Genomic DNA, 22,052 nt, shown 5'->3' with positions numbered 1-22,052 from the left:
GTGTATGCTTAAAATTATTCACTAAAAAAGGTGGAGGGAAGAATTAAGAGTGGGAAAGGGGACAAAGTAGAAAATTAATAAGAGTCTTAATTTTGTGTTGGTATCTTCCTTCTAGGATCAGATAGTCTTTGAATAAATTTATGATTCATATTTCAAAATTGGTACTTTTGTTCTAATCCATTTTCCTATTGTGTTCCTTCCTACTTTCCTATGTAAAAATATACTTTGTCAATGCCAAACTATCAGTCTGGGGATGAAGCTCAGTAGAAGAGCACTTATGTGAAGCCACAGGTTTGCTTTCTAGCAACATACACACATATACACATGCACCTCAAATTATCCTAACTTATGCCCTACAAAAATGCTGAGCTCTCTCCTTGATCTTTTATTCTTGTCATGGTTTGTTGGAAGGTCAATCTAACATAAAAAACATAATCTGAGTTCTGAATGACTTGCTGGTGCATCCCATAACCTACCCGACATTTCTACTACCACTGACTCTCTTTCTTCCCTGTACTTCCCACAAGGCTCTGAAACTTTAGTCTAATTCTCTCTCAGTATCTCTCTCAAAGGAAACAATGCAATTTCAGTACTGTACTGAAGGTTAAGTGAGATCACATTAGGTAGAGCCCCCACTTAGTGGGTAGCGCTTAGTACCCACACAATAAATATTAGTTTCCTTTCCTTTCTTCCTTCTGCTAAAGAAAATTCTACATACTTTTCAGAATTTAAATGACATCTCCTCTGATATTCTGGAGAATTCAAACCTATGTAACACTACAGCAGACCAAAGAGAATAGTGGTTGAAAGTTACAAATCTGTGTTCAGACCTGACTTCAGCACTTAAAAGCAGAGTGACCCAAGGCAATTTAATCATCTTCTCCTGAGTCTCAGTTTACTTATCAGTAAGATAAAAATAGGAAGAGCATCTACCTACTAGGATTATTGTGAGAATTAAATTAACTATTCCAGATAAAGTGCATAGCACAGCACTCCATGAAAATCAGAGAGAGAGAGAGAGAGAAAAGGAAGAAAAGGAAGAGATGACGATCCTAGAAAATCAAACCTAAGATTATCCTTCAGTAAAATCCTGGGTTTGCCTTGCCTCCCCAAAATTTATTTACCTCTACTGCAAAGATACTAGTTACACCTCTCTCCTTTTTTTTTAAGGGGGTATTGAGGATTGATCCAAGGTCGCCACATCCCCAGCCCTTTTTATATTTTATTTTGAGACAGGGTCTCTCACTAAGTTACTTATGGCCTTACTAAATTGTTGAAGCTGACCTTGAACTTGCAATCCTCCTGCTTCAGCTTCCTAAGTCGCTGGGATTACAGGCATGTGCCACCACTATGTCCAGCCTTCTTTGTATTTTCTAGTGGACTTTATATGTATAGGAAGACCAAAAAACTACTTGTCTACTAATAGAAAAAGATTTTCCTTCACTTATTTATGGTTTTATGGTATTTGCTATAAGCACACTAGAATATATAACAAGTAAGAAAAATGTCACACATACTGAAAATACAGCTCCACCTTCTATTTCCATGCGTCTTTCTACTGTACCTTTTATTCTACCTATACATCAAGGAGTGTCTGTTTTATTTCCCCCACCTCCACTTGGACTTCAACTGTTCCCACTTTTAATTCTACTGAAAGAAAAATAAATAAATAAATAATGAGAACAAAACTGCACAGATACAAGGCTTCCAATTTAGCAAAACCTAGAGAAGTGAAAATAAAGGTATATGCGAATGATAGATGAGGGGGGAAAGCCATGTGGATATAAATCATGAGTTCAATTTAAAAGAAAATAAAACAGCACGTCTCTAATAGCTAATACATATAGTTCATCAAACCTACTGGCCCTTTAAGCAGCACTTGGCAGATCACACCTCATGGCAAGGACATTTTCAAAGTCTTAATCAAGTCCTTTGCACAGCTACCAATCAGCTGTTACATTGTTATTATGAAGATTACTATAAGTTATTTAGCTTATTATAACTAGACTTCTGTCTATCCACTGCATGTGCACAATCCCATTTAATTCTCCTCTGGATGTGGGAGAAAACTGAGGCTTAGAGAAGTTAAGAAACTTGTCTAGGGGCTGGGGATGTGGCTCAAGCAGTAGCGTGCTCGCCTGGCAAGCGTGCAGCCTGGGTTCGATCCTCAGCACCACATACAAACAAAGATGTTGTGTCCGCCAAGAATTAAAAAATAAATATTAAAAAAAAAAAAAAAGAAACTTGTCTAGAGTCTCTCAACAGGCTAATGGTAGAGCAGAGATTCACAGTACCACTCAACTTCAGAGGCAAACTTTAAATCACCTAAGAAGCTGGGACTGGTAGTTGAAGTTTCAGCTAGAGGGATTCAGGGAGACAATTTAAAAACAGTATCTATGAAAACAATAGTCAAGGGCTAGAGCTGTAACTCAGTGTCAGAGCGCTTGCCTAGCATGTGTGAGGCTCTGGGTTCAATCCTCAGCACCACATAAAAATAAACAAATAAAATAAAGGCATTCTGTCCATCTACAACTACAAACATTTTTTTTTTAAAGCAACAACAGTCAAACAAAGTAACTCACTCAAACCAGAAAAATTTACACCAGTATCAGTTTGAGAATGTGAAAACTCAGAACATGTGAATCCATGACATAGAAAATAGCAATTTGAGAGCATCAAAGGTTTGCAAAATCAAAAATTAAGACACAACAGATGACCTACAAGTTTCTTCTGACACAGATATACCTGGGTAGTAAAGAAACAGTCCTCACACACACAAAAGAAAGCTCTCTCCCTGCTTATCTTGAAGAGTGCTGTACCCTCAGTCTTTTATTTTCCCTTTTTGTTTAGATAATGATACAAAAACTATTTTATGTTTCACTTGAAACTTTAAAAAATTGTGAATTATTTTAAAATACTTATTGTTACTGGGGCTTCAGTCCAAGGGTGCTTTCACTGAGCTATATCCTTAGTCCCTTTAATTTTTTTTTTTAATATTTAATTTTATAGTTGGACACAATACCTTTATTCCATTTATTTATTTTTATGTGGTGCTAAGGATCGAACCCAGGGCCCCACGCATGCTAGGCAAGTGCTCTATCGCTGAGCCATAATCCCAGCCCTAATTATTTTTGTGTTATTTTTATTTTTTAAAATATTTTTTAAGGGCTGGGGTTGTGGCTCAGTGGTAGAGAGCTTGTCTTGTTCATGTGAGGCACTGGGTTCGACCCTCAGCACCACATAAAAATAAACAAAATAAAGATATTGTGCCCATGTATAACTAAAAAATATTTTTAAAATTTTTTTAAATTGTTGATGGATCTTTATTTTATTTGTTTATTCATATGCGGTGCTGAGAATTGAACCCAGTGTTTCACACATGCTGGGCAAGTGCTCTACCACTAGGCCACACCTCCAGCCCAGTACCTTTTATTTTGAGACAGGGTCTTGCTTATTAAGTTGCCCAGGTTGGCCTCAAACTTGTGATTCTCCTATCTCAGCCTCTTAAGTTGCTAAGATTACAAATGTGTGCCACTGCTGCACCAGGTTCTATTTTTAAGTATTTGAATGCATAGAATACTTAATATCCCTGAACTCACTATCCAATTCTATCAATCTACAGTTTGCCATGTTTGATGCAAATCTTTTTTTCTCCATTAGGGAAAGAACTAAAATCTGTTCTCCATCAGAATTTGGTGTTTGAGCATCCCCAGATTTTAAAATTTATTATACATAGACTCTATAAAGATATACAGTATTGTTTTGCTTATTTCCAACTTGTATGTAAAGATACTACACTAAACATTTTCTACAACTTGTATTTTATTCAAAATGTTTTCCTCTTTAGTTTTAATACATGAGTACTAGCTCACTCATTTTAACTGCTATAAAACATTCTACTGTATGAATAGACCAAAATGTATTAATGTATTCAACTGCTGATGGATACTTAAGTCACTTCCTATTTTTCATCAGTACAAAAATGTCATGTGAACATTTCTGTATGTGTTCCCTGTGCACAACTGCTAAAATTGCTTCTTTCCAGGGTATATGTCAAGAGGCAGATTCTGTGGGTTGAATGGCAAAGGATATCACTTTGTTAGATATTGCCAAATTGCTTTCCAAGGTGGTTGAATCTATTTACTTCCCCAACAATAGTATATGAGTCTATGATTTATAATGTCTTCACCAATATACTTGGTTTTGTCTAAATAGTTGCCAACCTAATAGTGTGAAATGATAACATTGTTTTACTTTGTATTTCCCTGATTATGAAAGATCTCAGCATTTTTCTTATGTTTATTGGCCAAATACCTTTTTCTCTGAACTCCATATTCATATCCTTTGCTTATTCAGTGAGTTGTTTTTTTTTTTTTTTTTAAATTGCAGAAGTTTTTCTTTTATGTCTTGCAAATATCTTTACTACATGGCCTTTCTGCCTATTCTAAACAGAAAATCTAAAATTTTAGTGTAGTCAGATTTATCTTTAAATCTGGTTTTTATCTCTGGTTGGTTCTTTGGGGACTTAAGAAAATTTCCTTTTATAAGACAAAAAAATTCTCATGTATTTTCTTCTAAAAGTTGTGAAGTCTTAGGCTGGTGATATAGCTCTCTGGTGGAGTGTTTGCCTAGTGTTGCAAGGTTCAATTCCCAGTACCACACACACACACACAAAAAAAAAAAAAAAAAAAAAAAAGAGAGAGAGAGAGAGACTCAGAAAAAGCAAAGAAAACGATAACAAATTCTTAAACTGATAAAAGAAACCTGTGGGTCAGGCATGGTGGCGCACACCTGTAATCCCAGTGGCTTGGGAGGCTGAGGCAGCCTCAGCAATTTAGTGAGGCCCTCATCAACTTAGTGAGAACCTGTCTCAAAATAAAAAATAAAAAGGGCTGGGGATGTAGCTCAGTAATAAAATGCCCCTGGGTTAAATCCCTACTGGAAAAAAAAAAAAAGAGTTTGAAAGCCACTGATCTATACTATGTCTGAAGAATGAAAAACACTGTAAAGGACAAACATCTTATTGGAAATTTAAATAGATAATACAATGCTTAGTCTTCATTCATTTAAAAATACTCATTTTCTTCTTTCTTTTTTTTTTTTTAGTTGTAGATGGACACAATACCTTTATTTTTTTATTTATGTGGTGGTGAGGATTGAACCCAGTGTTCCATGCATGTGAGGCAAGTGCTCTACCACTGAGCCACAACTCCAGCGCCAAAATACTCATTTTCTTGATATTATTTAAAATCATAGTCCCTTGATGGACAAAATGGTTCACACTCACAGAAACACCCAAGGCCACTAAAAAATAACAGAAGTAAATTAAACATGAATTTCTGACAAGGACTCTTCTTCAAGGATTGCTTTCACAAAATTTTATATATGTATAATTTCTGGAATGGAGGTGTATGGCATTCATCATATTGGCAAACATGATTGGACCCTTAAAAATGGAGAGAATCTCTATGAAAAACGAAAGTATTGACATTTGCATTACTTATATCACATTTTCTGTACTTGTGTACTGAGTCTAGCTCACTGATCTCTTAGCTATTTATATTATCTTGCTCTTTACTAATGGCCTAACGTTGTAAGATCACAAAAACAAACATTTCCTCAAACTCTACCCATACACTTTTTGCCATGCAATGCATCTATCTCTTTGCTTATCACTCTTGAAACCCCCTCTAGGACATTTTAAGATTGTTCCTTGCTTATGACTAGAAGTACTCATCTTACTCACTAGATTTATTTTTGAAAGATTTGTGGCTACTTCCTGATTATCATTTATCATTAACTAGGGAGGTATTTGAAGGAAAGGAACTCCTGAAGAGGAGTTCTAGCATGTTTTGCATAATAACAACACTTTTAGTTTAAGTATCTATCTACCAAAGGGGACTATTTCAGGGCTGGGAATATAGGTTAGTGGGAGAGAAATTGCCTGAGGAAGGCCTGACATTCAATCCTCAGGATCAACTAATCGATCCATCTCTCTCTCTCTCTCTCTCTCTCTCTCACACACACACACACACACACACACACACACGGGAGGTACTACTTAATTTTTATTCATTTGGATACAATGAATTGGAAATTTGTTTTTTAAAATTCACATTCCCTTTTTGACACAGTATGTATGCTGATGGATTCATGAAAACCACCTTTCATTTTACAGACATTTTAGGGACTACAGTATTCATCTTAATAATGATGCTGCTATTGAATACCGTGTAGTATAAATCTAAAGAATATAATATCACTGCTTCTAACTGCAATTTTTGAAAACTCTTAATTCTGTAAAGCTATGGTTATTTCCCTAACTGCTATTGGATGTATTAGTAGAATGTATCCAAACTTGAAGAAAGTTGCCTTTACAGTCTTAAAATTTTCCCAGAATTAACTTCTAATAAACAGTAAAGTCATAAGTATTCTAAATAATCTATTATCGTTTTCATGAAATTTTGTAATACCCAAAGTGGTAGTTTAAAAGCACAGCAACCTGTCAATAATATTCTGGTGAGTGGGACTGGCAAGAGTAGATGAGAAAAAGGGAGAGTCTTTTTGATTTTATTTTTTACTTTAAATACTTTTGAACTATTTAAATACTTAAATTAAGTAGCTTTTAATGAAAAATTGAATAAAGAAAAATGGTATAAGTATAAAATAAAGAATTTCTACATTTATTTTATTCTGTTCCCTGTCATCCCCACTTCTTATTTCCTTCCAGGAGACAGTAGCTCTTGAAGAACAGGGACTATGTATATCTTCCAGTGTTCTATCTCCCATACAACTGCCCCATGGCAGATGCTGCGCACCTGGATGAGTACAAGTACATGTGATGGCAGCATTCAATGAGCTTTGAAATGAGCCTTTAAAAAGCACTTCCATTTGGAAGATAGACTTCAGAATAAAACAATCAATTATCTTCTGCCTTTGAGATGTTAGTTATCACAACTTGATTGCTCTGCTTCTTAAACATTTAGAATCTTATTTGAATGGGATGAAAGTAGGAGTGGGAAATTCTGAAATCTTCCAACATTAACTGTAAAATACAATGCTATAAAAAGAGGCTGTGGGTTTAAATGAGGTCAAAGAGAACTAATGCATGAAAGTCACTGTTGACAAACCTGTCCCGAATTTGCTGAAGGGGTGTTTGGGATTCCCTGTAGCTTTTTCCAACTGGAAGAGTCTCCAGGCATCATTCATCACATTCTTCTCATGCTCTGAATCAACTGCATTCACTTCTCTGTCTTTACAACTCTCATCAAACAAGGGGCACAGGAAAAACTGTGCAAACCTAAGGGTGTGAAACATAACAATTTGAAAACTGTCATTTTTAAAAGAATGGTCTTTAAAAAATATTTTGAAACTTATTAGGATATTAATTATATATAAACAGAAAACACCACCATTGCTAATATAAAAAAGAAATTTAAGTTGTAAGCCATAGAATAAGAATATAACTTAGGCATATGTGAATTCAGAGGACCTGACCTATTCTAGACATGCTAAATAACTAGTAGAAATATAAAAAGATTAACACCAATAAATAAAGGCAGACTTACAAAGATAACAGCAGTCTATGTAAGATTTGCAATTTGGCATGTCTATGAAAACCTTATTCTGTGTACCTAATTCTCTAAAATAAAAAAAGGGGGCAGATGACACTTCTTAGTTGAATAAATCTTAAATTTACAGTTTTAGGTGCAATTTCAAGACTCAGGAACCTCAGGACAAATTAAGTGATCTACTTTTAAAAGGCATGATTTAAATACTTTTTTCTTCTTTTGCAGAAAAACAAAGTATAAGGAAAAAAATGCAGTGAAAAACCTAAGGTATAACACAGCAGTCTGACTAAGCAGTAATTACAGGCTTTTATGAATTAGTAAGATAAACAGGCTATGAATTTTTAATAATCAGTGATTCAACAACTAACATGGTGTGTTAACTCTAACATAAGTAACCACTATACTTTTCTTGAGGCTATTCTTTAATAACAGTACCAAAGTTTAACCAAAATATCCTTAGCTAATAAATTCATTTTTCTATATTAGATAGTGATTTAAGTTATGATTTCTTTTTCTTTCTTTCTTTTTGGTACTGAGGATTGAACCCATGGGTGCTTGACCACTGAGCTACATCTCCGCATTTTTTGTTTTTTATTTTGAGATAGTGACTCACTAAGTTGCTTAGGACCTCACTAAGTTGCTGAAGCCATCCTTGAATTTGAGATCTTCCTGCCTCATCTTCTTCAGTCACTGGGATTACAGGTATGTGCCACAATGCTCAACTCAAGTCATGATTTTATTTAGTATTCTTCTCAAGAAAATTTAGATCCTTTGGTGCACACCTGCAATCCCAGCAACATGGGAGGCTGAGGCAGGAGGATTGCAAGTTCAAGGACAGCCTCAACAACTCAGTGAGACTCTGTCTCAAAATAAAAAACAAATTAAAAGGGCTGTGGATGTAGCTTAGTGGTAGAGGGTTTGCCTAGCATGTGTGAGCCCTAAGTTCAATCCCTAGCATGTACACAGGCATATACACACCATAAAAAAAAAAAAAGAAAAAAGAAAGAAATTTTAGATCCTATCCTACCAGAATGAGGCCCAGAATTCAGATTCAATGAAAAGCAGAGGTTCTGAATACAAGACTACTATTAAATAGACCTAAGAGACTCTTGGGTCTATAGGCATCTCATTTACTACACCTTAGTCTAGCTGTCAAAGAGACTGTTATCATTTAATATTTGTTTTAAGTGTGTAAATTAACACGATACTATGCTAAGTACTTTACTCATGGAAAAACAACATCTATTTGGATTCTACAATTAAAGATATATAAAAAAAGAATTATTTATAAATATGTAACCTCGCTTACTTACTTCAATACACTGAAAATGGGGAAAGTGCCTAAGAGCTACATACTAAAGTTGTATAGGCCCAGAGAGTCATGTTTATGACACAGAATAATCAAATTTTTAAAAAAGACACTTTTATACATGTGGCTTTTTATCATAAGCCAAGTAACAAGACATCCTCCACCACATAGAGATCTAGCAAGAAATTAAATTCAGTGTATGATCCCATGGAATTAAGGGAAACTTTTGGAATGTATATAAAAGATGATTACATCTCAAAGCTGCTGCGTAAACACTGAAATCTAAGAGAATAAGTAGGAAGCAGATTTGCTTTGATCCAGTCACATATGGTAAACCACATCTTGTCCAGTTACTGTACTTTGTGCTGAGGAATAAATATGAACTATTCATTCTTTTTTTTTTTTTTTTTTTTTAAGAGAGAGAGAGAACTTTAGTATTTATTTATTTATTTTTTAGTTATCGGCGGACACAACATCTTTGTTTTTATGTGGTGCTGAGGATCGAACCCGGGCCGCACGCATGCCAGGAGAGCGCGCTACCACTTGAGCCACATCCCCAGCCCGAACTATTCATTCTTAAAAACAATTTACTACTATTAATATAATCTAAGCAAATAAAGCTGACAGTGTTCAAAACTACAAAGTCAAACTTCATTACAGATCCATTCAAATGTACAGAATTATATGTTGGTAACAGAGAAACGATAAAAATTCACCACAAAAAATTACAGTGAATAATGAAATTGAATCATTAATACAACAAAAAATTAGAAGATGTTGGCTATATAAAAAATTAACAATAAGAAATTAAACTGGCCGAATGGAGCTTACTCCAAAAAATTCTTTCAAAATATCCCTAAGATTGAAACAGCAGGTCAAAACATTCTACTAATTACCCTTGAGAATGTGAGGAAGTAAACAAGTAACATATTAATTTACACACTGAAAATAAATATCAAATAATGACAACAGCCTCTTTGAAGCTAGGCTGAGGTGTAGTAACTGAGATGCCTATAGACCCAAGAGTCTTTTAGGTCTACTTAAGGACTAGCATTTTGAAACAGGTTATTCTTCATAATGTGCTTTAGATGCAATACTTGTTAAAATGGGAAGTGTCAATGAGAATTTTATAAGTCAATATAATATCTTGTAGGCCTGAAGGCTGGTTAAACTCATGCCATTATTTTTCCTCTACCACAAAGTAAATACATGTCATTAATTATTTTTTTTATAATACTATTTTTTCTTTTAATAAACCATAGGGGAAAAACTAGTTAACATGTCATTTGTTAAAACTTAATGTAGGGGCTGGGGATGTGGCTCAAGCAGTAGCGTGCTCATCTGGCATGCACAGGGTGCTGGGTTCAATCCTCAGCACCACATAAAAAAAATAAAATAAAGATGTTGTATCCACCGAAAAAATTTTAAAAAATTCTCTCTCTCTTAAAAAAAAACTTAATGAAGTCATCTTTGTAAAAATAATAACTATTATTTTTATTAATGTGATTAACTATACAAAGTTGGATAATTTATAGGATATTCAGCATTACCTATCTAGGGCACCTTCTAGATGTTCATGGGAAACGTCAAAATAGTAATTGGTATGCTCTCCACTGGTAAAGGCATTTGAACTTCCTGCATGCTCACTGAGAAACTGGCTGTATTCATTTTCTTTAGGGTATTTCTTTGTTCCCAAAAAAAGCATATGTTCACAAAAATGACTTAAGCCAGCAATATTTGGAGGATCTGACAATGAACCTGAAAGAGAAAACACATAAAAAAAAATCTTATTTTTATGTCAAAAGTCAGAGATGAACTACAAGATGATTTGGAATAATTTTTTTTCTTTTGGTACCAGGGATTGAACCCAGAAGCACTTAACCACTGAGCCACATCCCCAGCCCTTTTTATTGTTCATTTTGAGACAAGATCTTACTAAGTTGCTTAGGGCCTTACTAAGTTGCTGAGGCTGGCCTCAAACTTGCAATCCTTCTGCAGCCTCCCATCACTGGGATTTATAGGCATGTACCAACCTGGCCAACTGATTTAGAATTTTTATTATCATGATAACTACAACTACACAGTCAGAGAAAGTTAAGCACAGGCTGTTCTAAAATAGTATTGTTTATAAAGTAAATCAGTAGTCTGACAACCTGGATTCTAGCTCTTACTCTTGACATTACTTAGTTGGTGACACTGGACATTAATTTCCTCACACTAGAGGGAATAAAAGCAGCTGAATTAGATGTTACAAGAGCTAGAACTTTCTTGTCACAGTTTTACTATACTGTAGGAAACCATATATCACAAGGTTAAGAGCACAGACTTGGGGATTAACAGCTCTATAGCTATGAAACTTTAAGGACAACACTCATCTCATTTTCTTCTTCCATATATACCTATCTTGGAGGATTATAAGAATACAAATTAGATATTTGCAAAGCACTTTGCACAATGGCAGGCAGTAGTTATTTGTTCAATATTACCTTATGTTCTCAATTCCAAGATGCCAATGAGTCAAATAAAAGCTTTCATTTAACACTATAAAAGAGAAGCACTGTCCTGGTAAAAGCACACATAGGTAAGAACCAATTAATTAAAGTGACATTAAATGTAGAAGAAATGTGCATACTAGAATCTACAAAATATGACATTAATGTAACAAAGTGATGAAAATCAGAACTGTAAAGGATAGGAATGAAATTTTCTTGCTGCGAGGTCAACTTAGGTGTTGTTGTTATGAACAAAATGTTCATAGTAAATTTAAGATTAATTTGACATAGACAATTATAGTTTATCAATAGATATACAAGGGTTTTGGTACAAAATAAAGTATTAGCCCATTAATAAATGTTTTCAATTCTGTGAATATAACAAATATTTGAGTATTATTTCAAAGTTATTATACGTGGTATATTTGTTGTTCAATTTAAATTTTTATAGGTGTTCCACATCTGGGATGATGGAACAAAATGGGTTAAAAATAAATAAGTAAGATGCACAGAACTGGTAACTACTGGGTCTTTATTTACATTCATATAGAGAGTAATAATAAATGTCAACATTAGATTAATTAAACTGAACAAAGTTTAATTCACAGTTTTAAACTGTACCTATGTGTACATCAAGTGCTGCTGATGACTTATCCGTGGTGGGATCACTGATGAGAAGTACTTTGATACCATTGGCCAACTCTAGTCCACGGTATTCTCGCTTGTCTTCAGGAGATTTGATAATGTGATTTCCTATTCTCTTGATAGCAGGATTATTCATTTTGCTGTAAGTCTTTTTTTGGAAACTAAAAAGAAAAAGATCATTACTTGTTGCATGTGCCTACTTATTTAAATATTTTTTAAAAGACAAAGAATGACATCAAGCAAATCCATGTAATACATTATCAGATAAAAGAAACACCTGGAGGAAACTTTTGTTGTTGCTGGGGATTCAACCTAGGGCCTCAGGTTAATGCTAAGCACATGCTCTACCATAAAACTATATCCTCAGCCCCGGGAGGAAATTTTTTATAGTCTATCTATAGGGTGCAGTCATTCTTCTCCAAGACTTACCCCTCATTCTTTCAGAGAAATGCTAACATTGTTTTCACGGAGACATATTTCTATCTATGGGAGTACATGGATAGGGTTCTAACACCCAGTGGGTTGGGCCATGAGTTGGTAGTGTGCTGACCTAGAATAAATTTTTCAATTCACCAATAACTACTTACATACATTTCAGGGCTATCTGCTAGAGTAAATAAGGTGAGAGGTTGTGTAAGAATTATTACTGGGTCAGTCAAAACATTGCTCAACTGATGACATTCAAAAATACAGCATATCTAGATCTCATGGGTCAGATATGCACATGCTCGGAACAATCTTTTTTGAAATCTTAATACAATATAAGAGACATAGGCTGTCCTATGAAAGCAGCAAAAACAAGGACATAAATAAATTAAAAGTTGGCAGGATTCCAGACAATTTTCTAATCTGCTGAAGACTTGCATGCCAGTGCAAGAACAGTCTGACAATCTTAAAAGAGATGTCAGATCAATTCTCTTACAAAGGGCTTCCACTGACAGGTCTCCCTGTCTTCTCTAGGAAAGTTAGAGACATAGTAATGGGAAAGGACTATAAGCATGAAGAATCCTATAAAGGTGTTAGTTGGTATTAATGCAGTAAAGGGATTTTCCATGTATGTTTCTCTCTCTCTCTCTCTCTTTTTTTTTTTTTTTTGCCATACTGGGGATTGAACCTGAAGGGTGCTTTATCGCCGAGCTTCATCTCCAACCCTTTGTATTTTTTGAGACAAGGTCTTGCTAATAATTTGCCGAGGCTGGCCTAGAACTTGAAATCCTCCTGCCTTTCTAAGTAGCTGTATGTATTTTTGGGGTGCTGTAGATAGAACCCAAGGCCTCATACATGCTAGGCAAATGCTCTACCATTGAGTTACATTCTCATCTTTAGCTCTCCATGTACGGTTTCTGAAAGTAAGGCAGTTTCTTTTTTGCTTACCCCACTCCGATGCCCCAGTTCTTTCTACTGATGTAAATTCAGTATGTCACGGAGGTTGCCTTGAACTCATGATCCTCCCAACTCATCCTCTTGGGTTGCTGAGATTATAGGCTTGTACCACTACACTCAGCTCAAATGTTAATTTTGTCTATACTGGGGACTTCTTAAGGACAAAAAAATTGACAGCCTGGTGCAGTGGTGTATACCTATAATCCTAGTGGTTCAGGAGGCTGAGGCAGGAGGATCACCAAGTTCAAGGCCAGGTGTGGCAACTTAGTGAGACCCTGTTTCAAAAGAAAAGATGGGGATGTAACTCAGTGATAAAGTACCCCTGAGTGCCAAAAAAACAAAAAAGGAAAGAGAGAAAGAGCATGAGACAGACAGACACAAACAAACACACACATACACACACACACACACACACACACACACACACACATTGAACCTACTACTCCAACAGGTTCATTAGGTAAACATAAGAGCATATCTGAAACTACAGAGGAAAAGTGAGCTAGCACACTGGCTTCTTACCTAGAAGATAGCACAAGTAGATTTGACTGTCAAAGGACTGGTAGTCAGATTTAAAGGTAAATCAGGGGTAGCATAAACAGGAATACAATTATTTTGGATAAAATATCATGTTAAAAGCATGAGAGATTCTGGGAGTAAAAATCTAGTTTGATTTTATCAGAACTCCTTCCTCTCTGAAATTTTCTATAATTATTTGTCTAATCTGAATAAAAATTGATAAACCAAACAGGTTTGTTCCTATTAAGACTGTCCCCTCTGCTGTGTGTGACTGTGCACACCTATAATCCCAGTGGTTTGGGAACCTGAGGCAGGAGGATCATAAGTTCAAATCCAGCCTCAGCTATTTAGTGAGGCCCTAAGCAATTTAGTGAAACCCTATATCAAAAAAAATTTTAAAAGGGGGTTGGAGATACAGCTTGGTTGGTAGAGTGCTCGCCTCGCATGCATAAGGCCCTGGGTTTAATCCCCAGCACCACACACACACACAAAAAAAAAAAAAGTTAAAAAAAGGGCTGGGGATATGGCTCAGTGGTTAAGCAATCTGGGTTTAATTCCTTGTAAAAGAAAGGAAGGAAAGAAGAAAAGAAGGAAGAAAGATTGTCCCCTTAATCTTCTTTGGAAAGGTGATGTTTAGAATTTTAAACATCAATACTGTAAGTCATATTAGAAGTATAATACTGGTTTATCACATAATATTTTAAACAGTGCTAACAGTGTTATTCTATTTATAGTAAAAATAATTTCTTGAAAAACAAAGCATAAAATATAATACTAACATTTTGGGGATATAAGGCCACAGTTGGGAAATTCAAAGCAATCTAGAAGTGAAAAGTCATTATTAATAACTATTTTCTGCTTCATTAACAATAAGACATTTAAATTCAATGTCAGAGATGAAAATATCTAAGTATGAAGTCTAAAAAATGATGTTTAGTGATAAAAAAAAAAACTCAGATGATAGAAAATGGTCTATTTAAGACTTCAAAGAGGGGCTGGGGTTGTAGCTCAATGGTAGAGTACTTGCCTAGCACATGTGAGGCACTGGGTTCAATCCCTAGCATTACATAAAAATAAATAAAACAGGGCTGGGGATGTGGCTCAAGCGGTAACGCGCTCGCCTGGCATGCGATCCTCAGCACCACATACAAAAAAAAAAAAAAAAAAAGATTTTGTGTCCACCGAAAACTAAAAAATAAATATTTAAAAATTAAATAAATAAATAAATAAACCAAAGGTATTGTGTCCATCTCCAACTAAAAATATTAAAAAAAAAAAAAAAGACTCCAAAGAGGGCACAAAGAACCTCAGCTAGCAGTTCTGGTGAATGTATTTCCCAAAGGACAATCTGTTTAAAATGCAGCCAGGCAAGATGGTGCAGACCTATAATCCCACCGACTCAGGAGGCTGAGGAAGGAGGATCACCAGTTCAAAGCTAGTCTCAGCAACTTAGTGAGGGCCTTAAGCAGCTCAGTGAGACCCTGTCTCTAAGTAAAATTAAATTTAAAAAGGAGTTGGGATGTGGTTGAGTGGTTAAGTGCCCCTGGGTTCAATCCCTGGTACCCAGAAAAAAAAAAAAAAAAAAAAAAAGCCAAAGGCTACTTGTTTCCATAGCTATAATTTATGACCAACTCACTCTACTGTGCTTGCCCCAGCTAGTTTGATAGGGAACCAAGGATTATAAATGATTAAAATGTGATGATGATGAGGTTCTAAAACATAACAGTTACGAGAAGGTCAAATACAGCACACTTTGACAGTATAAACTGTCTCATTCTGTGGGAAGTTTAAAACTCATTATATAATCACCCTCAACTATAGTCTACATTCTGTACTTTTTTCAGGGTTTCAATGTCCCTTGTCCAGATTTTCATTTTCTCAACAAAAAATATTTAAAATGGAAACAGAGTAGGATACAGGTAGACAGTTAATATGAGATTGGGAGTTCCTAGCCCAATAAGAACCATTTATAAATGATGAGAGTCCCCCACAGGCATGGCTATAACTTATTTGGACATTGAAGCTATGCTTGATTAATTTCCCTGGTGTGGCTGAGAGTAAAGGAATATTCGTAAGGTATACATAAAAATCAGTCTGACTACTTTTAGACATTTGTACACAAGATACAGGATCAAGAACAGCTATACATTTCTAAGCTGCCAATGCTACTAAATTATATCATGACTTCTGGAAATAGAAAAAGCCAAAAGAAACTATAATAGTATTTTCAAATAAAACCCATTCCCAAAAATTCAGTCTGGCTTTATCTATAGTAAGTATATTAAAGACTTCCTATGAAGATTTGATTCTTACCTTCTGGAAAACTGACAGAAATGACTGGGAACTCCTCCTCCTCCTTTGATGAATTAATCAACAGCTTGTCTGTCTCTGTATTTATATTTATACTCATGAGATCACATGTCTATCTCAGCTCCCTCATTAGCATAAGCCTTCAACAGTAATTTTATTTATTGCAAATGTTCTCCAATAAGCAAGCAATCTGATATCTTAGATGACAAGCAAGTACTAAATCAAATGCTTTCCCAGACATTTATTTGATATTTTTAATTTGTCAAAGTCAACATTTTAGGCATAATAAAATTACTTTTGATTTTAGGGACATTACATTCAATTTTAGGTACAGAATTGTCAGTTTTCAGCATTCTGATAAGATGGAGAAAGTTTAGTAATTACAACATATTTTGCGATCTTGTTCAGAATTTAAAACAATATAACCACAGAAGGTAAAAGCTGGAAGAGTCATTATGTTATATATCTTTTGCAGTTCAAGGACTGGCAGAGCCTCCCTGTGCCAGTTCATGGGTTTATCAAAAATGCAAAATATCAGAACCCATTACAGACTTACTGAGCCAAAATGTGCATGTTAACATGATCTCCAGGTGGGCAAATCCCATTTTACCCATAAGAAAAATGAAGTTCAAAGAACTTAAGTCACTTTGCCCAAAATAATTTCACAAAATGTTACAATTAGAACCATATTTAACTCCCTCCTGTCTTCAGCCTCACCTACCATATTCGAACAAATGTTTAAGGAGGCCTGTTAAGGTCCAGGCACTGCAACATGCACTTTGGCTATCAAGAAAGATGAGCACATCAGACCCCTCCCTCTAAACCAATCCAGACCACTAACAGACAGAGAAAAACAGGTCATTATCTTTTAAGAGTGCTAACAAAGTTGTCCCCAGGGCACTATAAGAGTAACAAATAGGGGGTGGGGAACCTAACCCTGTCTAAGAGAGAAGAATGGGGAAAGGAGGTGAGAAACATGACAAATAAAAGGCAAGGGGACAGGGACTAGGGATATAACTCAGTTGGTACATGCTCGCCTCACATGCACAAGGCCCTGAGTTCAGTCCCCAGCACCACAAAAAAAAAAAAGCAAGCAAGGGGCAATCAAACTAGAAGGAAACACTGAGCAGGGTGTGCTAATGAGAAAAAAGCAAGAGAAATATGGTGGGGAAAAGGAAGCTTGTTTTTAATGGAACCACAACCAGAACCTCCACTTGAAAATCATGGACTTGGCTAGTGATGCAGCTCAGAGCAGAGCACAGGGCTCCAGGTTCCATCCCCAGCACTCCCCGCCAACACACAAAAGAAAAAAAGAAAGAAAAATTATGAACACAGACATATAAAGCCTTAAAATTCAGGCTGATAAAAACAAATCCCCAAGAAGAAAGTCATTCCCATATCCCCGCAACAAGAATAAATTTTATAATGAAGAGTAATCTTATTTAGATGACCCTCCCCATCTCCCTCTGTTTACAGCCTATTTAATAATAGATTGGGAAATTTTACTTTACCTTTTGTTCCTTATCCACACCCATAGCACGCCACAAATATAAAGTTAGGCCCAATTTAGAAACTATGACCTATAAACCTGAACAGGTGAGTGATCATGCTAATAGTCAAATTTACAAATCAAAACCTCCCTTCTGTGGAACCTGCCTATCCACTCCCAAACCATGGGTGGAAGTTGAGATCTGTGGCACTCCTGAATATGGAGGAGAGGCCCAGAGATGAAATGCCTGAGATCAGAACAAACCACAAAACATGCCTGCTTCCCTAAGAAGCCAGGGCAGAGAAGTGTCAAGGTAGTGGTGTGAGCTCTAAGATATCTTAATATATTAACATAGTTTAAGAACACAATTACCACAGATGTGATTCTGCAATCTGTATACGGGGTAAAAATGGGAGTTCATAACCCACTTGAATCAAAGTGTGAAATATGATATGTCAAGAACTATGTAATGTTTTGAACAACCAACAATAAAAATTAAAAAAAAAAAAAAAGAACACAATTACCAAGTGTGACTTGATCTAAACAATAGCATGTCTACCTATGGTTCTTCTTGTAGGAACAGGTATTCCTTACTTCATAGATCAAAATCCTGTCAACTCAATCTTATTTTCCTATAGTATGCCTTATTTCCAGGAAGAATGTTAGCTGTTCTAACTCTGGCCCTGGTCCTCTGAAAAGTAGTTTATGATCAACAAACACTTTCTACAGACTTTATAAAGGTTTAAGCAAATGAACCAAACTTTCACTTTGTACACTGCAGTTATACCTCTTACCATAGTTAACTACATAAGGTTTCTTACAGGTATAGTCTGGGGACAAAGTATTTCACAAGTACCCTTCTAAATAGTATTCAACCTATTAGAGACAGATGCCACTGTATAAAACTAATCCTAAAAATCATTCCCATTTTTGAAAAAGAGTATATACACTGCTCATTTAATCTTTCCATTCTTCCTAAGTGGTAAGTTCACAACAGCTGTAAGGGTCACACTCCTCAATCTCAGATGAGAAACAAGAGCTCAGTGATTAAGTGACTTGCCCAAGGACAGTCACACAATTGATTTGTGGCAAAGCTGGAACTACAGAGAAAGAGGAAGCGTGGGAAGGGGAGGAGCAGTTGGTGGTGCTTAAAGAAATCACACTAAGGCTTTCTTTTCCAATTCCCAGTTTCCACCCTCACAGTCCTTCCCTGACCCCATTCTCCTTTCTCACAATCCCAAATAACAAAAATTAAAGTAGGTCAAAACAAAAAAAGGAAAGTTTTCAGTTTTTTTACTTCTTTCCCATAAAAAACAAAGATAGGTAGTGGAAGGAATTAAAAGGCTAATATGTGGCAGGATTAAAAGTGTATGTGAGAAAGAGAGAAAAAGAGATTGTACATAACTCTCTCATGTTGAGATAGGGAACATGAAAATAATTACTACAGTAATTATGGGGGGGTTATGGGTTACTTATTTTTGGAAAGTATACACTGAATTGTATGAACAGAAAAAAAAAAAGAAGAAAAATCATAATCAACTTGATAGATCAGAAAAAGCATTTAATAATGATTCATATCTTTTAAGAAGTCAGCAAACTAGAAAAAAAAGGAGAAAATTCCTTTATCTGAAAAAATATTTATAAAAACTATAGCCATTATCATACTCACTGGTGAAATAAAGCAAATACTCCCAGTCTCCCAAACAGGATGCCTATCGCTTCTATTCTACATTGTACTGGTAGTTCTAACCAGTCCAAAGCAAGAAAAAGAAGTAAAACACAAGAAGTTGAGAAAGGCAAGGGAAAAAACTAACATGATTCACATGCAACATGACTGTGTACACAAAAAATTCTATAGGCATAGGACACAGAAGTCACAAAACACGGAGCTGGGGTTGTGGCTCAGTAGTAGAGTACTTGCCTTGCATGTGTGAGGCACTGGGTTCAATCCTCAGCACCACATAAAAATAAATAAATAAACAAAATAAAGGTATTGTGTCCATCTACAACTAAAAAAAAAATAAAAATAAAGGAATCATGAAACACGTGATTCAGCTTCAAAAATCTAGAAAAGGCCATGATAAATTACAAAATCACTTATTATTATTTATTTTTTTTTTTTGAAACACATGTTGGGGTGTAGAGGAAGAACTGAGGATTGGATGACCTGGAATTCTGGAGATGAGAGAGCCTCCAAGGTAAGCTGATGATCATCTCCTAAACTCTTCTCTGGGGGTATCTGCTAATTCTGAGTATGGATTAAAGGTCTTGCTTGGCCAAACAGAAGGACTCTACTAGGTGAAGGGATCTCATTAAGTCTTTAGTGGTAAATTGAGGTTGATGCGATAAAGCCACAAGAGGTCACCAATTTCCAGCTAATTTTCTCTACAGGAGACTTTCTATCTATCAGAATAGCTAAAACAAAAAAATGGTAAATATCTAGTGTTAGAGAAGTTACAAGGCAATCCAAACTCTCATACACTGCCATAGTTACAAACTGGTCCAACCATTTTCAAAAACTAGCACAATATGGGCTGGGGTTGTGGCTCAGCGATAGAGTGCTCGCCTCGCATGTGCAAGACCCTGGGTTCGATAAGTGAAATAAAAATATTGTGTCCAACTACAACTAAAAAATAAATATTAAAAAAAAACCTAGCACAATATAATAAAGTTGACAATGTAGTATAAAAATCCTAATATTTATCCAAAATAAATGAATTTATATGTTCAGAGCAACTACTCGTGATAGCCCAAACTAGAAATGATCAAATGCCCATCAATAATGAAAAGATAAATTGTGGTACAATCACATAATGGAATAACATACAGCAAGGAAAGTGAATAATACAGAACAAAGCACAAGAATATGGATGCATCTTACTAATACAGGGTTGAGTAAAAGAAGCTAGACATAAAATAAATATTTTATCCTTCCATTTATACAAAGTACAAGCAACAAGTAACATCAAGCTATACCGCTATACCTTCATGTCAGGATGAATGTTAGCCTTGGAGTAGTAGTAGTAGTGATCAAAATAGAGTCTAAGGAGGGTTTCAAGATCATGTGCACACAGGTATGTTCCTTGATGAAAATGCATCAGACTGAATATTACTGTATTTCAATAAAAACTTCTTGGGCTGGGGCTCAGTGGCAGGGCGCTTGCCTAGCATGTGTGAGGTACTGGGTCCAATTCTCAGCACCACATATCAAAAATAAATAAAATAAAGGTCCATTGACAACCAAAAAAAACCTTCTTAAAAACAATTTTGGGGGCTGGGGTTGTAGCTCAGTGGTAGAGCATTCGCCTACCACTTGCAAGTCCCTGGTTTTGATCCTCAGCACCACATAAAAAACAAATAAAATAAAGGTATTGTGTCCAGTTACAACTAAAAAAATAAATATTAAAAAAAAAAAAGTTTTTGAATCTAAGTGTTGTGGCATACACCTATAATCCCAGCTACATGGGAGGTTGAGGCAGGAGGATCAGAAGTTTGATGCCAGCCTCAGCCACTCAGTAAGACCCTAAGGAACTTACAGAGGACAATCGGTCTACCTCATAAAATGCTGATTCAGGAAACCTGACTTTTACTCTGCTTTAGTATGTTTCTTCAAGTCTACACTGAGCTATTAACCAATTTTAACCAATGTTTACTAATTACACTTTACAAATGACATCTTTGCTCCTAAGATCCTAGATACTACTGAACTCTTTTGGTCCAACTGAACATTTTGACCTCATCTACTTTTGTCAATCAAGAGTCAGGTGAAATGTTCATATGGGTCAATTAAATGGACAGAGACACCTAAAGCTGCACCAGACTTGGGCATCTTTCACAGGGTTTGTCCTGTAAAATATGCTTAAATAAACTTTGCTAAAGCATGATGCCTGTTACATATTAGGTATCCACAAATGGCAGCCTTATCATAATCATGGATAGAATTGGTTGTAGTGATTTTCATCTATTATTTTTGGATTTTAAAGTCAGCTCTATAAAGTAGGGTCTTTCACCCTCAACATTATTGACAATTTGGATCAGATGAATCCTTGTTGTAGGGGCTGTCATGTGCACTGTAGGATACTTAGAGGCATCCCTGGCCCTACTTAAAACAAGCTGGTAGCATTCTTCATTTGTGACAGTCAAAAATGTCTACAAACATTGCCAAATGTCCCCTGGGGGAGGGTGCAAATTGTCACCTATTGAGAACTACTGACTATAAACATTGGCTAACCAACAGCAATTATGCAGGGATAATTACTTACCTGTTTTCCTCATAGTCATATAAGGTACCATACTATTACTAGCCTGTACAATGAATGTTGTTGTCCTCTGGA

General features: G+C 35.6%; 1 protein-coding gene across 2 annotated transcripts in view; it reads right to left on the bottom strand.

The window, feature by feature from the left end:
* Ide (insulin degrading enzyme) overlaps positions 1-22,052 on the bottom strand; it is a 101,905-nt gene that overhangs the window by 68,196 nt on the left and 11,657 nt on the right. For both annotated transcript variants that reach the window (XM_027939953.2, XM_071611085.1), the window contains exons 2-4: positions 11,994-12,178; positions 10,431-10,638; positions 7,131-7,300 (exon numbers count right to left, since the gene is read on the bottom strand). In XM_027939953.2, coding sequence (XP_027795754.1) covers positions 7,131-7,300; positions 10,431-10,638; positions 11,994-12,178 — 563 coding nt within the window. The remainder of the gene's footprint in view (positions 1-7,130; positions 7,301-10,430; positions 10,639-11,993; positions 12,179-22,052) is intronic.

Source organism: Marmota flaviventris, chromosome 4, assembly GCF_047511675.1.
Source record: "Marmota flaviventris isolate mMarFla1 chromosome 4, mMarFla1.hap1, whole genome shotgun sequence".
Classification (NCBI taxonomy): Eukaryota; Metazoa; Chordata; class Mammalia; order Rodentia; family Sciuridae; genus Marmota; species Marmota flaviventris.
The sequence above is the reverse complement of the archived record's forward strand: the minus strand, read 5'-3'. Positions and strand labels throughout refer to the sequence as shown.